The sequence below is a fragment of the Neomonachus schauinslandi genome, chromosome 3, assembly GCF_002201575.2.
Source record: "Neomonachus schauinslandi chromosome 3, ASM220157v2, whole genome shotgun sequence".
In the NCBI taxonomy this organism is placed as follows: Eukaryota; Metazoa; Chordata; class Mammalia; order Carnivora; family Phocidae; genus Neomonachus; species Neomonachus schauinslandi.
Genome location: NC_058405.1, coordinates 135,566,811 through 135,582,688, shown reverse-complemented (window position 1 = coordinate 135,582,688; position 15,878 = coordinate 135,566,811). Strand labels below are relative to the sequence as shown.

The window sequence follows — 15,878 nt, the reverse complement described above, 5'->3', positions numbered from 1 at the left end:
AAAAAAAAAAAGATAGGAATCAAAGTTTTGTACTGAGGGTTATAGTGATAAGGGTCTCTTCAGTTTTCAGGAAATTGAAGAATTAGCTTAAAGTTAAGAAAAGATTTAAAACTATTTGTTTAGAACTGGGACAAAATATCACCAGAAGGCCAGATTCTTGTTGGAAATAACATTTTTTGGAATCCTGCCTTGCTTATTCATTTACATATTATCTGTGGCTACTTTCCTGCTACATTGGCAGAGTTGGAACAGAGACCTCTGGCCCATAAAGTTTAAAATATTTACTCTCTGGTTCTTTACAGAAAAAGTTTGCCAACCCCTGATTAGGAAACCGAAACTTCAAAGGTTAACTTTTAAAAATTAGAGAATTTAAGATTCAGCCATAACGTAATTCCTTTTTGGTATTTTACCATTTCTTTTTGGATGACATTGTTTTATTGCCACCAAGTAACAGTCAAAAAGAAATAGGATTCATAGCTTTTAGGCAGAATTTATAAAAGATATTAGTATTTATATTAAATTACCAAATATAGTCATGGAGTCTTTCACTGGAAATCTTTTAAAAATGACAGTAATTTAACTTAAACTCTACCAAGGAGTAGGGATTTGAACATTTCTTAGATTCTTACTACCTTAATAACTAAAATAACGTCCACTATTTCTCAGGTTCGAAACGTGAGGTGCATTAAATGTCACAAATGGGGTCATGTCAACACAGATCGAGAATGTCCTCTGTTTGGTCTTTCTGGAATCAATGCAAGTTCAGTTCCCACTGATGGCTCAGGTAGGCACTAGACATGAATTATGTTTGTTTTAGAATTTGTATCAAGGATAAACATAACAAGGAAAGATAACATTTTTCTTTAATCTCTCTGGGTATTGTTTTCCTTTGGTTTGGTTTTTTTGGACTAAGTCATGTACCCAAAATATGATCAATGGGAAACTCTGGTAATATATTTTGAATTTGAAATGCTGTGTATTAGAATTAAATTTAATTTTTCTAGCCCAGAGCCTATAAACTTGATTTTAAAGGTAAAAAATATATTAAGCATAGTTCATCAGGTTAGTAACCTAAAAATAGAAGGAAGAAATGGTTATTTCTCATGTCCTCCAAAATTGTAAATGTAGGCTGACTAGAAGACTCAGCAATTGTGTCATTTTAGTCCAGAGATAAAATCAAAACTGAGATTAAAAAGATGTTAAATATGTTAAAATTTTTTACTTGAAAGTTATACCTTCCTGCTTATTATTGATGACTTAAAAAAACTGGTCTAATTTGGTTTGGATCATTTGCGTTCTCAGATTTTTTTTTTTTTTTTAATTATCTGTTTATTTGAGAGAGAGTGAGAAAGAGAGCACACAAGCAGGGAGAAGGGCAGAGAGAGTGAAGCAGACTCCCTGCTGAACAGGGAGCCCGATGTGGGGCTCAATTCCAGTACCCCGAGATCATGACCCAAGCCAAAGGTAGACACCCAACCGACTGAGCCACCCAGGTGCCCCTGAGTTCTCAGATACTAAAGCTGAGAAGTTTTAAATTTATCAGTGCCTTATTAGTATATTATTGAGACAGCCACACCAATCCAACTATAAGTGATAATTATAAATAAAAATAACCTGCTTAACTCTGTAATCTTAAACAAGTTACCTCACTTTTATGAGCTTCAACTCATCTTAAAATAAGGGTGATAGTATAACTCAAGAGATTTTTCAGCATTATTTAAGAAGCTATAGAACCTTTTTTTTTCTTTTAAAGATTTTATTTATTAGACAGAGAGAGACACAGTGAGAGAGGGAACACAAGCAGGGGGAGTGGGAGCGGGAGAAGCAGGCTTCCTGCCGAGCAGGGAGCCCGATGTGGGGCTCGATCCCAGGACCCTAGGATCATGACCTGAGCCGAAGGTAGACGCTTAGCGACTGAGCCGCCCAGGTGCCCCGCTATAGAACCTTTTTTAAAAAGAAATCTTACATGAAACCCCAGTACATAGAACATGTATTAAGGCAGAGCTGCTGTACTGAAGCAAGTGCTCTGGGCGTGAAGGCCCGTCCCCTCAGTTCACCAGCCCTCTGATGCACCTTTTTGGACTCCCTGTGGCTTTCACTACCACCTTTGAGCCCAAGGTTCACTGTCAGTCAGCATATGACCTTCAGCCTCTATTCTCTCACAAGAGATCCTGCTTCCTTCCAGCAAGCCAGAGGCAGGCTTTAGGATTCAGGATGCCAGTTCCCATATTAAGAGTTTAGGAATTTGATCCATTGTCAAGTTTGACAGTGGTTTTTTTGTTTTGTTTTTGTGGGTTTTTTTTTTTTTTTTAAGTAGGCTCCATGCCCAGTGTGGATCCCAATGCATGGCTTGAATTCATGACCCTGAGATCAAGATCTGAGCTGAGACCAAGAATTGGAGGCTCAACTGACTGAGCCACCAAGGAGCCCCTTGACACTGTTTCTTTTATGGTGTTATGGATGTTAGAATGAGTAGAGAAGTACAGAGACAGAATATTAACAATTGATTTTTTTTTTTCCTTACTGCTCTAAAGAAGGTTTAGAAATCATATTTTACAGAGAGGGAAACTATTTGCTCAGTGATGAGAGAATGTTGGTCTGTACCTGGCAATCTCTGACAAAAGAATGTCCCACTAATTCCACAGTGCAGGTACTCTTAAAACCCACATACTGATGTTCCCTCCTCCCCTGCCCACACTCAACTGATGAAAGAAGAGAGAGCGGTCCCAAAAGAAATAAAGCCCCAAAGAACATGGGTGTAGACTAGGTCATATGAAGAACCCGTTGACCAAATATTTCTTTTTTCTTTTTAAAGATTTTATTTATTTATTTGATAGAGACAGACAGATAGTGACAAAGATAGCGAGAGAGAGCACAAGCATGGGGAGAGGCAAAGGGAGAGGGAGAGGCAAAGGGAGAAGCAGGCTCCCCGTGGAGCAGGGAGCCCGACGTCGGGCTCCATCCCAGGACCCCGGGATCATGACCTGAGCCGAAGGCAGCCGCTTAACGACTGAGCCACCCACGTGCCCCAACCCAAATATTTCTGACAACTAATCTTAGTAGTCATAGGAATCTGATGTTGTATCTGAAAGGGGGTTGCATCTTTCTCATTTTTCCTTCACTCAGCCTTGTGGTGCCCTTACAACTCTATGACTCCTGTATTGGCTAGGGGCAGGCAGTGGTAATGGCTGTCTTTGTTCCCCAGCTTCATCTTACTTTGATCCTGCTTCTGAGAGAATGAGTAGGATAGACTCCAGACTTAGCCTTTTATTTAGTAATCAATAGATCTGCTTTGTCTTGATTCTATATTAGAAAGTCTATAACAACAACCAAAAGAACTTGTGCTATTAACCTATTTTTAAGAGTATTGGAGGGGCGCCTGGTGGCTCAGTCGGTTAAGTTTCTGCCTTCGGCTGAGGTCATGATCCCAGGGTCCTGGGATCGAGCCCCGCATCGGGCTCCCTGCTCCAAGGGAAGCCTGCCTCTCCCTCGCCCTCTGCCTCTACTTGTGTTCCCTCTCTCCTTGTGTCTCTGTCAAATAAATAAATAAAATATTAAAAAAAAAAAAGTATTGGAAATGGTGAGGGGTGCCTGGGTGGCTCAATTGGTTAAGTGTCTGCCTTTGGCTCAGGTCATGATCCTGGGGTCCTGGGATTGAGCCCCACATCAGGCTCTCCCTGCTCAGCAGGGAGCCTGCTTCTCCTCTCCCTCTGCCCCAACCCCCTGCTCGTGCTCTCTCTTTCTGTCTCTCAAATAAATAAAATCTTGGTGAATTCAGATACAACAAAGCTGGTTTATTAGCTCTCCTCCACCACCCATTTACATTCATAAACTTTAAAGTAATCATTCATTTTATACAAAGTTTTTGGAGCCCACTTATGGTGGGGTTATACTGTAGTACTGTTCTTCAGTCATATAAACTTTTTCAAAATAAAGTGAACCAAATAGAAAAATGCTGTATTTTTTAGCTTCTAATAAGTCTTAACATATTTGTAACCAAGCTTGAGATGTCTACAAATTAGTGACTATTTCTCTGTATCTAAATGAATTGAGCAGTGGGGTGGTAGAGGGTAAAAAAAAAGTATTAATTTTATTGAAATACTATAGTTGATATCACTAATATATAAAATGTTCTTTCAATAATATATAAAATGTTTTTTCAAGTCAACATGAAAAAGATGAACATACAAACGCAAAAGAGCAAAAGATATAAATATACGTAGCTTAGAAAAGGAGGACTCCAAATGGCCATTAAACCTACGAGGACATTTTCAAGAGCATTAATAACCAAAGAAATAGGGGTACCTGGGTGGCTCAGTCAGTTAAGCATCTGCCTTCAGTTTAGGTCACGAACTCAGAGTCCTGGGTTCAAGCCCCATGTCAGGCTCCCTACTTCTCCCTCTCCCTCTGCTGCTCCCCCTGCTTGTGCGCACTCTCTCTGTCAAATAAATAAAATCTAAAAAAAAAAAATAACCAGAGAAATGAAAACTAAAATAATATATTATCTTTTTGCCTACCAAATTTGGCAGATTTAAAAGAAGTATACATCTAGTGTTGAAGCAAGTGTGGTAAAATTAATATTTTAATCCACTGTTGATAAATTGGAATAGCCTTTTTAAAGAGTCATTTGGTGATATGTATCAAAAGCCTTAAAAACATTCATATTCTTTTACCTAGAAATTCAGCTTCCAGGAATTTATAAGAAAGTGATAAGGGGAGGGGCGCCTGGGTGGCTCAGTTGGTTAAGCGACTGCCTTCGGCTCAGGTCATGATCCTGGAGTCCCTGGATCGAGTCCCGCATCGGGCTCCCTGCTCCGCGGGGAGCCTGCTTCTCCCTCTGCCTCTGTCTCTCTCTCTCTCTCTGTCTCTCATGAATGAATAAATAAAATCTTTAAAAAAAAAAAACAAGAAAGTGATAAGGGGAAGCTCCTGAATGGCTCAGTTCATTAAGCATCCGATTTGTGATTTCAGCTCAGGTCGTGATCTCAGGAATGTGAGGTTTACCCCTGCGTGTGCTGGGCTCTGTGCTCAGTGGGGAGTCTGCTCTCTCTCTCTCCCCCCACCCCCTGCACCTCCCCCCACCCCCTGCTTGCATGTGCGTGCTCTCTCTTTAAAAAAATTTTTTTGTTTTTTTGTTAAAGATAGATATTGGTTCCCAAGCTCCTATTGAATCAGAGTCCTGAAAGGAGTCTGAGACTCTCACCCCTAGAGGATGATCATGATCTGAAAATTTAGGAAAACAGGTTTAGGCAAAAATGATGCCATAGAATATCCTGTGTAGTGTGGTGTGTTGTTTTTGGAAGTGGGATAGTACAGTGGAGAAGAAAAGATGGTAATGTGATGAAAATCCTTTTTTTGATTTTAAGGGAAATGTTCATTTCAGCATCATTTCTAATTTTTCACTCTTATAAACTAAATACCTAGCACTAGGGGAATGGCAGAATAAACTGTTGCTATATTTAGTGAATTAAGGAATACTAATTGAATCTACATTATGAATTTTTACATATGATTATATGATAATATAAAACTACATGCGTATACATTAGGACTGGAAGGAAACATGGAAGAATGAAATAGTTTAATAATTTGGTGAAATTACAAGTGACTTTCTTTTACTTTTATATTAAAATGTGTGATTAAAATTGGGAGAGAAACTTAAAATTTAGGCTTAATAGACATTGAATATTTCATGATATCCTTCAGAAGGCTAATGTTTTCCTTTGTGCTCCTATATTAAATTTATTTTCAGAATAGTGGGAACAGCTAAATAAAGCAAAGAGTTACTGGTGTTTTGTAAATTGTATATTCATGATGAGAAATAACTAGCAGTCTAATTCTTTGCCTCACTATAGAAAAAGGCATTAGGAAAATTTCCATTTCCATTTTCTCCTTTAAAACTGACAAATGTGTGAACAAATACTGGTAAATACACAGGATATTTTTTAATTTCTTAAATCCTTTATCTTATTCATCTGAGAATATCTCAAAGCACTGAACTCTATAATAAAATTATGGTAAAAATAGATCAGTAACTTTCACCATCTGTGATACCACAGGAGATGATGAAAGTTACTGATCTATTTCTGATGTACTGTCAAGATTGAGAACCATCAGCTTCAGCTGTATGTAAGAACAATTGATATGATATGAAGATTTAATGATATGGATGTTGTCAAAAACATTTGGTCAAATAAAAAAAACAGATTATAAAACAGAGTAGCTACATGGATTCCATTTGTGTTTCTCTTGCTATCTGTAGGTAGACATATAGACAGCTACTTGTAGAAAAATGGCAGGAAATAGACCAATATATTAACATTGGTTGTACATTTGTAATTTTTAAGTGAATATTATTTTAGAAGAATTAAAATTTTTTACATAAAAGTAAATTATTTAAAATTTTATTGCTTAGTTAATATGTTTGAAGTTTGACCTGAATTTAGCAGTGCCACTTAACTAACACTAAGAGAAACTCTTAAAGGTTTCTCAAAAACAAAATAAAAAACTCTACTATATCAAATAGGAAAGCAAATAATAATGATGTTTTATTCTGAATTTGAATGCAATGAAAAATAAACTGGCCAATTTCCTAATCCACTTGCTGATTCAAGCTAAAAAATCTTTTCATTTTAAAAAATCACCTATTGAATAATGTCTCACCGGTGAATAGAGATTATTTTTGCAATAATGCAATTTCAGTGGATGTGGTTATCATGGGATAATCACACCCCTGGGGTACAGCCTTGTGCCTGTAATCTCCCAGGAGTGTAATTATTTCATGATAACCGCACCCCCTGGTGTTGCATTATTTCTATTATGAAATTCTTAGTTTAGTATATAAAGTAACTTACTTTGATCACTGGAAACTGCAAGGTACTGTTAGAATGTTCCAGCTGTGAGGTTTACAGAGACCAGCTATAAGATTTACTTCTCCTTTACAGAGTTAAATTAGGCAGTCAAAATGCTTCTTTTGGCTAAGCTGGTTTAGAATATCTTTTCTACCGATAAGATCATCTTAACTTTGTAAGTTTCCATGCACTCTAAATACATCAGAATTACATGTAAAATTCTCAAGCTTCAGTGGTGACTGAATTTTTATAAAATATTTTTATATTACAGTATAATTAAATGGCCTGCCCACCTGCCTCTTACCCATACTCTTTGGCCCTATTCTTACCATTGACTCTTACCATCTGTCCCTTATTTTTTTAGTGTATACTGAAATTAAACATTATTTTAAATCCACAGTGGGGGTTTTCAAGGTAAGAGGGGTATTTTTGTTTTTGTTTTTTTGCCTTCTTAATAGATTTAATAGTTATATATATCTGTGTGCCTCCTACTTAATTCTTTTGTTTTGTTTTTTGTTTGTGCTTTTCCTTAATAGACTACTTTTTTATTTATTTATTTTTTTAAATTTATTTGAGACAGAGAGAATGAGAGAGCACATGAGAGGGGGGAGGGCCAGAGGGAGAAGCAGACTCCCCGCCGAGCAGGGAGCCCGATGCGGGACTCGATCCAGGGACTCCAGGATCATGACCTGAGCCGAAGGCCGTCGCTTAACCAGCTGAGCCACCCAGGCGCCCCTAGACTACTTTTTTAAAGAAGTTTTAGGTTCAGAGCAAAATTGAGAGGAAACTACAGAGATTTCCCATAGCACCATGCTCCCACAAATGTATAGCTTCTCCTATTATCACCATCCTCTACAAGAGTGGTACATTTGTTACAATTTTTTTAATATTTTAGTTTTAAGTGATCTTTATACCCAACATGGGGCTCGAACTTAGAATCCTGTGATCAAGAGTTGGCGTGCTGCACCGCACTGAGTCAGCCAGGCCGCCCCACATTTGTTATAATTGATCAACCTATACTGACACATCATTATCTCCCAAAATCCATAGTTTGCATTAGGACTCACTCAGCATTGTATGTTCTGTCAGTTTGAACAAAGGTATAATGTCATGTTTCCAACATTATGGTATCATACAGAGTAGTTTCACTGTCCTAGAAATTGTGCTCTGCCTGTTCATCCCTCCTTTCCCTCGAGCCTCTGACAACCACTAACTTTTTACTGTCTCCATAGTTTTAAACTTTTCCTGAAGATCATGTAGTTGGAATCTTAATAGTATGTAGCCTTTTCAGATTGGCTTCTTTCACTTAGTAATATGCACTGAAGTTTCCTCCTCATGACTTCATAGCTCATTTCTTTTTAGTGCTAAATAATATTCCATTATCTGGATGTGCTGCAGTTTATTGATCTAATGGACATCTTGGTTGCTTCCAAGTTTTGGCAGTTATGAATAAAGCTCTATAAACATCCATGTGCAGGTTTTTATGTGGTCATAAGTTTTCACCTCTTTTGGGTAAACACCAAGGAGCATGATTGCTGGATACTGTGGTAAGAGTATGTTTAGTTTTATAAGAAACTGCCAAACTGTCTTCTGAAGTAGCCATACCATTTTTTACATTCCCATCAGCAGTGAATGAAAGTTCCTGTTATCCACATCCTCGCCAGCATTTAACAGTGTCAATGTTAGGAATTTTGGCCATTATAATAGGTGTGCAGTAGTATATTGTTGTTTTATTTTGCATTTCCCTGATGACATATGATGCATCACATCTTTTCATATGCTTATTTGCCCTCTGTGTATCTTCTTGGTGAGGTATCTGTTAAGGCCTTTGGCCCATTTTTTTAAAATTGGGTTTGTTTTTAGTGCTGAGTTTTAAGAATTCTTTGTATATTTTAGATGATATTCCTTTACCAGATGTGTCTCCTACAAATATTTTTTCCCAGTCTGTTGCCTGTCTTCATTTTCTTGACGAGGTGTTTTTTTAGCAGCTTTATTGAGTTGAAATTTACATACCATACAGTTCATGCCTTAAAGTGTACATTTCAGTGGTTTGTATTTGTATATTTACAAGAGCTATACATCCATCATCACCATAATTAATTGTAGAATATTTTCATTACCCCAAAGGGAAACCCCTCAGCCCTTCACCTTCCAGCTCCTGGTCTCCCCAAGCCCTGGGCAGCCACTAATCTACTTTCTACTTTTTTTGTAGATTGCCTATTCTAGACATTTCATATAAATGAAATCATACAATATGTAGTAAAGAAGGTAGATTTAGTATCATTTTCTTTGCCTTTAAATTTCACACTTACACAATTATAATTGCCTTTTTTCCACCCACCATCCCAAACACTTAACATCCAGTGTCCTCTTCCCATGGAGTCTACGCATGTCACCCTCCTTGCACATCAATCATGCACAGAGTATTGTTAACTAGGGAAGGTCACCTAAGCCAGAGTTTTTATTAGGGTTTATTTACATAGTCTTGATTGATTAACTTATTGGCCATATAGCTGAACTCCCCTCTAGTTCCTCTCCCTTCTCCAGAGATCAGGCTAATGTCATGTGGCTCAAAGCTCCAACCCTCTAATAACATGGCTGATCTTTCTGGTGTGACCAGCCCTGTCCTGACTCATCTCCTTAGCCTAACCTATCTAGGCACTCACCATGAGTCGCCTCATTAATATAAGCTGTCAGATCCCATCATGAATAACAGACACTCCTGTCACTCAAGAAATTTCAAGGTTCTTTTTTTTTTAAACCGGAAGTTTTGATTTTTTTTTAATTTTTTAAAGATTTTATTTATTTATTTATTTGACAGAGAGAGAGACAGCGTGAGAGAGGGAACACAAGCAGGGGGAGTGGGAGAAGGAGAAGCAGGTCTCCTGCTGAACAGGGAGCCTGATGCAGGGCTCGATTCCAGGACCCTGGGATCATGACCTGAGCCAAAGGTAGACACTTGACGGCTGAGCCACCCAGGTGCCCTGAAATTTCAAGGTTCTGTAAGTTACCCAGGAAATATCTAACCAAAGAGGTAAAAGATCTGTATCCTGAAAACTATAGAACACTTATGAAAGAAATTGAAGATGATACAAAGAAATGGAAAAACATTCCACGCTCATGGATTAGAACAAATGTGTTAAAATGTCTGTACTACCCAAAGCAGTCTACACATTTAATGCAATCCCTATCAGAATACCACCAGCATTTTCAAACAAGATACTATGTTAGATCGGTTAAGAATTAAAAAAAATATTTTATATTTTATTTTCAAATGCTCTTTCTTTATGTAGATCCAGATTTCTGATCTGTGTCATTTTCCTTCTCTCTGAAGAACATCTTTTAATCTTTCTTGCAAGGCAGGTCTGCTAGTGACAGATTCCTCAATTTTTGTTAGTTTAAGAAACTATTTGTCCTTCACTTTTGAAGGACAGTTGCACTGGTTACAGAATTCAGTGTTGGTAGGTTTATCTTTCAACACTAAATACTTCACTCTCCTGTTGCTTGCATGGTTTTTTAAGAGAAGCATGATGTAATTTTTATCTCTGTTCCTTTCTAGGTAAGGGTTCCCCACCCCCCCCGGCATCTTTCAAGATTTTCTCTTTGTGTTTGATTTTCTGCAGTTTGAGTATGTTATAAGGGTAGATTTTTTGGTATTGATCATGCTTGGTGATCTCTCAGCTTCCTGAATCTGTGGTTTGTTGTCTACCATTAGTCTTGGGAACACTCATCCATTTCAGGTATTTCTTCTTTTATCTCACTTTTCTCTCTTATCCTTCTGGTATTCCTGTTGTATATATGTTGTACCTTTTGTAATTGTCCCACAGTTTTTGAACATTCTGGTTTTCTTTTTTTCACTTTCTTTCCCTTTGCTTTCAGTTTGAGAAGTTCCTGTTGACATATCTTAAAGCTCACTGATTCTTTCCTCAGGCATGTCCAATCTACTGATGAGCTCATCAGAGGCATTCATTTCTGTTAATGGTTTTTATTTCTAGCATTTCCTTTAGATTATTTCTTAGAGTTTCTATCTCTGTTTTTATTATCCATCTATTTTTACATGTTGTCCATTAGAACCTTTAGCATATTAGTCTTATTTTAAATTCCCAATCGGATAAGTCCAAAATTTCCATCATAGCTAAGTCTGATTCTGATGCTTGCTTTGTCTTTTAGGATACTTGTAATTTTTTGTTGTTGAAAGCTGGACATGATGTGTCTTTAGTGTGAGGTCTTACGTTTATCTGGCTAGGAGCTAGGTTGTATTTACAGTTGGGTGTAGCTGTAGATGTCAGGGCCTGAATTTCCTCTAGTGTCCTTGTTTTTGTCTCCCCTGTTATCTTTTGGTGTCCCTACAGGCTGCTTCTTTATAACATATAACAGTCTGAGCCTTGCTTCAGTTGTAGTCTCCTCTTTTTATACAGGAGCCCTATTGATGTGGTGGTAAGATATAGGGGAAGGGGAATCATTCTATAATCCTATGACTAAGTCTCATTCTTTTCTTTTTTAAGGTTTATTTTTATTTATTTATTTAAGTAATTGCTACACCCACCATGGGGCTGAAACTCATGACCCTGAGATCAAGAGTTGCATGCTTCTCCAACTGAGCCAGCCATGTGCTCCTAAATCTCACTCTTTTTAGTGAGCCTATGCTCCTGGGCTATAACCTTCACAGGTGCTTCTCAGCTTTTTTTCCCTACTTAGCTTCTTTTTCTTCCCACGTAGGTTAGGCTCTGGTAAAATAGTTTCCCTTGAGAGTGAGCATATGTTCAGGACAACAAAATGCTCTGGGCGTATTTTCAAAATGGTTACTTTTCCCTTCCTATGTTGGAAGGTAAGTATAAGGGGATTATATTCACAGTGAGAACCTGGTGAGGCTCCTGGAAGTAAAACTCATTAAAGTGTTTTTAGTTCTCAAGCTAGTCTGTGCTCAGTCCAACAATAGTATATTATTCTTTTAAGGATTCCTAGTAGTTGCTGACTCCATTGGTGGTTTCTGATCCTGTTAAACTGTGATTCTCTGTATCGCCGTTCTCTCCTGTTTTGGGGGCAGTGTTTTACCCTGTGGCCTCAATTCTCTAATACCTCCCAGAAGATTTGTTGATTTTCAGTTTTTTCAGCATTTTGTTGTTGTAAGGATGGGAGGACTTTCAAGCTCTTTATATATTGTACCAAAATCTAAAAGTTGTTAAAGCAACATAATAGTGAATAAACATTGAATCCAAATTTGTTAACATTATAGTTTCATATTATACTAATTATTTGACTTTTGGTTTTTTAGGCTTAAGTTCCTATATATTTAAAGTTGCTCTGCCATTTTTTTTAACTTAGCTAAAATATTTGGAACTGACTTCATATAATATGGCAAATTTTACATTTTTAATGAAAGTAAATTTCAAATTCAAAAGAGTGCCACTGGATAGTTTTGACATGTACAAAATTTCTTTTTCTGTATAATGTCTAAGTCTCAGAACCAGTCACACTACAAATGGCTAAACTGATGTTAGGTAGGTATGTTTCACATGTCTCTACGAGTTCTGTTTACACCATGGTTTTTAATGTGTTTCATTCAATATGAAAATGAATAAATAGCTTAAATTGAGGAACATATTATTTTTACACTTAATACAAAGGTTTGTTTGCCTATGAATGCTCTTTTCCTTACCTAATTTTCCCTAACTCTTGATTTAATTTCCTTGAAGAATGTTACACTAAACTGTAGCACTGATAGAAGTTTTCTGCAACAGTTTCCACATGCTGCTCTTCCGTCTTTTCATTAGCCTTTTTTTTTTTTTTTAAGATTTATTCATTTATTTTAAAGAGAGCAAGAGAGAGAATGAGCATGCGCACGTGAGAAAGCAGGTGGGAGGGCAGAGGTAGAAAGAAACCCAAGCAGACTCCACGCTGAGCCGGATGTGGGGCTCAATCCCATGACCCTGAGATCGCCACCCTAGCCAAAACCAAGAGTTGGACACCCAACCAACTGCACCACCCAGGCGCCCCTTCATCAGCTTTTTATGTTGAAAATATTTTGTCACTTCAGAATATGTTTGGGAAATTTCGCAAAATAACTGGTCATAAGCTTTGCTAGAAAGATACCTAGGAGCATGCGAGAGGCACTTTTCTGTAGAAAGAAAGATGATAAACTCAGTTGCCATCTGGCAAATCTCCCTGAATCTGTTATGGAGTTCCCTTATGCAACTCCTTGAAGAAGTTGAATCCTACCAGCATAGCTACTAAGATAGACCTATATCTGATGGCAGAATTTTTGTTTAATTCTCCAACATAATTCTACTGCAGAAAAAGTATTTGTGTTACCAGAATCTTATTAAAGCTAAATTGGGAATACCTGGCTGGCTCAGTCAGTAGAGCATGCAGCTCTCAGGGTCATGAGTTCAAGCCCATATTAGGTGTGGAGCCTACTTAAAAAAAAAAAAAAAAGGCTAAACTCCTAAAGTAGGCAGATATTAAAACTAATAAATAAAGGATTGACCTCAAAATAAAGAAGTGAAGTTAGTCACCATTTCTCTCCTTTATGTAGTTGATCAGTCAGGAACCAATTTTTTTTTTTAATGCACGTGGAAGCTAATTAGCTGAAAAGAAATATTGACCTATTAAAGAGATAATTCAGTAAAACTTGTCAAGTCATGGTGCTTCAAAGGTCAAAATGGTGCTCTTGATTAACACTCTAAATTTTGGCTCTTTTATTTTAAGTGATTACCAATGGTTAAGGCATTTCTAACTATTTATAAGCACTATTATAATTCAGTGCTTAAATTTGTTGTTACAGGGACTAGGCCTTGAAATTCCATTGACATTAACAAATTAATTGTAATCCTGTTCTATCAGTAAATGACTCTGCTCTGTGTTAAAAGCATGTGTGGGACAGTGGGAGCTATGCTTTCCATAATCTCCAAGGGGTATTAAGATTCTCAGATCACAGTCATAACTCTCTTTTACATGATTCTTCCAATTAACATCATTACATCTACTCAAGGTCTGCCAGCTTCAAGTAAAGGAAATTAGCTAGTGATTTCCTGGAAAAGGAAAATGAATGAAATGTAGTCCACCTAGTAAATATTAATTCTGCTACGCAAATCAAACTTAATGAAGTTAACAACCTTCATCATGTTCCACTCACTTAGAATGCCCTACTTTTTACCTTTTCCTAAATCATATGAGAGTTTGAAAATCAAACTCAGTTTCTTGTTCTTTCCTGGAAAGTCTAAGCTTTTCTGAATTAGGAACTGTATCTTACTTATCTTTGTGTCCCAATGCCTTGCACAGTGTACATGCTTAACAAATAATAGTTTAGTGATTGAATGGAAAGGTTTTGCTAACTATTATAAACATCACTGTTTCTTATCTTCTCTGAATATATCTCATAACACAGACCTATAATTTATAATTTATATTTTTCCTGTTCTTTGATATGAACTAGTGTTCCCCAAAAGATTATAAACTTGAAGGCAAAAACTAAGTTCTCCGTTCTCTAAGAGGCCTAATGAAATAAAATAATTGCTCAGTAATACATACTGATTTTTTAAAATCACTTTCTATATTATATAGTAGGGATGAATTAGTTGAAATTTCCTCTGCCGGGCTCTCTCCATAGTTAGACGTAATACAGAAATGTAGTGAGAATCTGTAATAACGTGGTCATTCAGTAATTACTGTTGACCGGTTTAAAATACCATGTGTAACTTTCTTTAAAATGCATTGGTTCTTTAAAAAAAATTTTTTTTCAAAAAAAAATAATAAAATAAAATGCATTGGTTCTTAAGCGTAGAGTTTGAGCCTGACAGATGTATGTACCCATGTAACCAATGTCTCTGATAAGATACAGAGCACAGTATTGCCATAACCTAGAAAATATCCTTATGTCCCTTGCCAGTCAGCCTCCTCCACCCACAACTGCTATTCTAATTTCTAATCTCATATGTTAGTTTTACCTGTTCATGAACTTCATATAAATGGAATCATATGGTATGTATTTTTTGTGTCTGACTTCTTTGGCTCAACATAATGTTTTTGAGGTTCATGGATGAATAATTTTCAAGAGCTCTCATATTCTCTCTGAGTAGCATTCATATTCTTAAAACTTAATTAAAACATGGTGCTAACTTCTAATACTTCATGTTCATCACAGCACAAATGATTTTTCTTAGTCCTCTATGGACTATGAATTCACTTTATTATCACTGGATGTATCATCACTAAAATATTTGCATATAACTTAAGTTGAAGATATAATCAAATGTAAGTCATATATTTAACTATTAATTCTGTTAAGGGAAGATTGTTTTTAATAAATAGTGTTCTTTACTGGCATACAATAAGAGAGGTGTTATTTTTTCCTTGTTTTTGTGTATTTTCTAGACACACAGACTAAAATGAAATGTTTAATTTTTCCTTTACATTGTATGTTTTAATAGAGATCAAATTAGCTGTCTTCAGTATGAACTTGGAATAAGGGCAATAAGAAACCCTATTGTTTCCAGCCTCCACTAAGCTGAACTGGCAGTGTGTCAGGAAGATTCCCAGTATGGAGCAGTTTTATTACAATTCAGTACAATTGGTTCTTGCATAACCTTTAGAAAATCATACATAAAACATTCTCATCTATATAAATAAAAATCACCCACACACTTTATTAATAGCTTTTTTCACTTTTTCCCTGGGACTTGTGCTGCATTACTGTGCCCCCCTTTTCAGTCTTTTTTTAAGATAATTTTCTATAAGCTTTCTTAAAAGCAAAAAGGTTAGGTAATATTAGGAATCATATATAAGATTCTTGATAATTTCCACTAGACCAGATCTCCCTCTCAATCGTGTACTATATAACTAGTGTCTCTATTTGTCCTTTTTTTTTTTTTTTTTTTTTTTAAAGATTTTATTTTATTTATTTGAGACAGAGAGAATGAGAGAGAGAGAGCACATGAGAGGGGGGAGGGTCAGAGGCAGAAGCAGGCTCCCTGCCGAGCAGGGAGCCCGATGCGGGACTCGATCCAGGGACTCCAGGATCATGACCTG

General features: G+C 36.7%; 1 protein-coding gene across 1 annotated transcript in view; it reads left to right on the top strand.

Annotated features, from left to right (window-relative positions):
* CIR1 (corepressor interacting with RBPJ, CIR1) overlaps nt 1–15,878 on the top strand; it is a 38,183-nt gene that overhangs the window by 11,648 nt on the left and 10,657 nt on the right. The window contains exon 7 of the mRNA XM_021702746.1: nt 667–784. Within this exon, the coding sequence (XP_021558421.1) occupies nt 667–784 (118 nt within the window). The remainder of the gene's footprint in view (nt 1–666; nt 785–15,878) is intronic.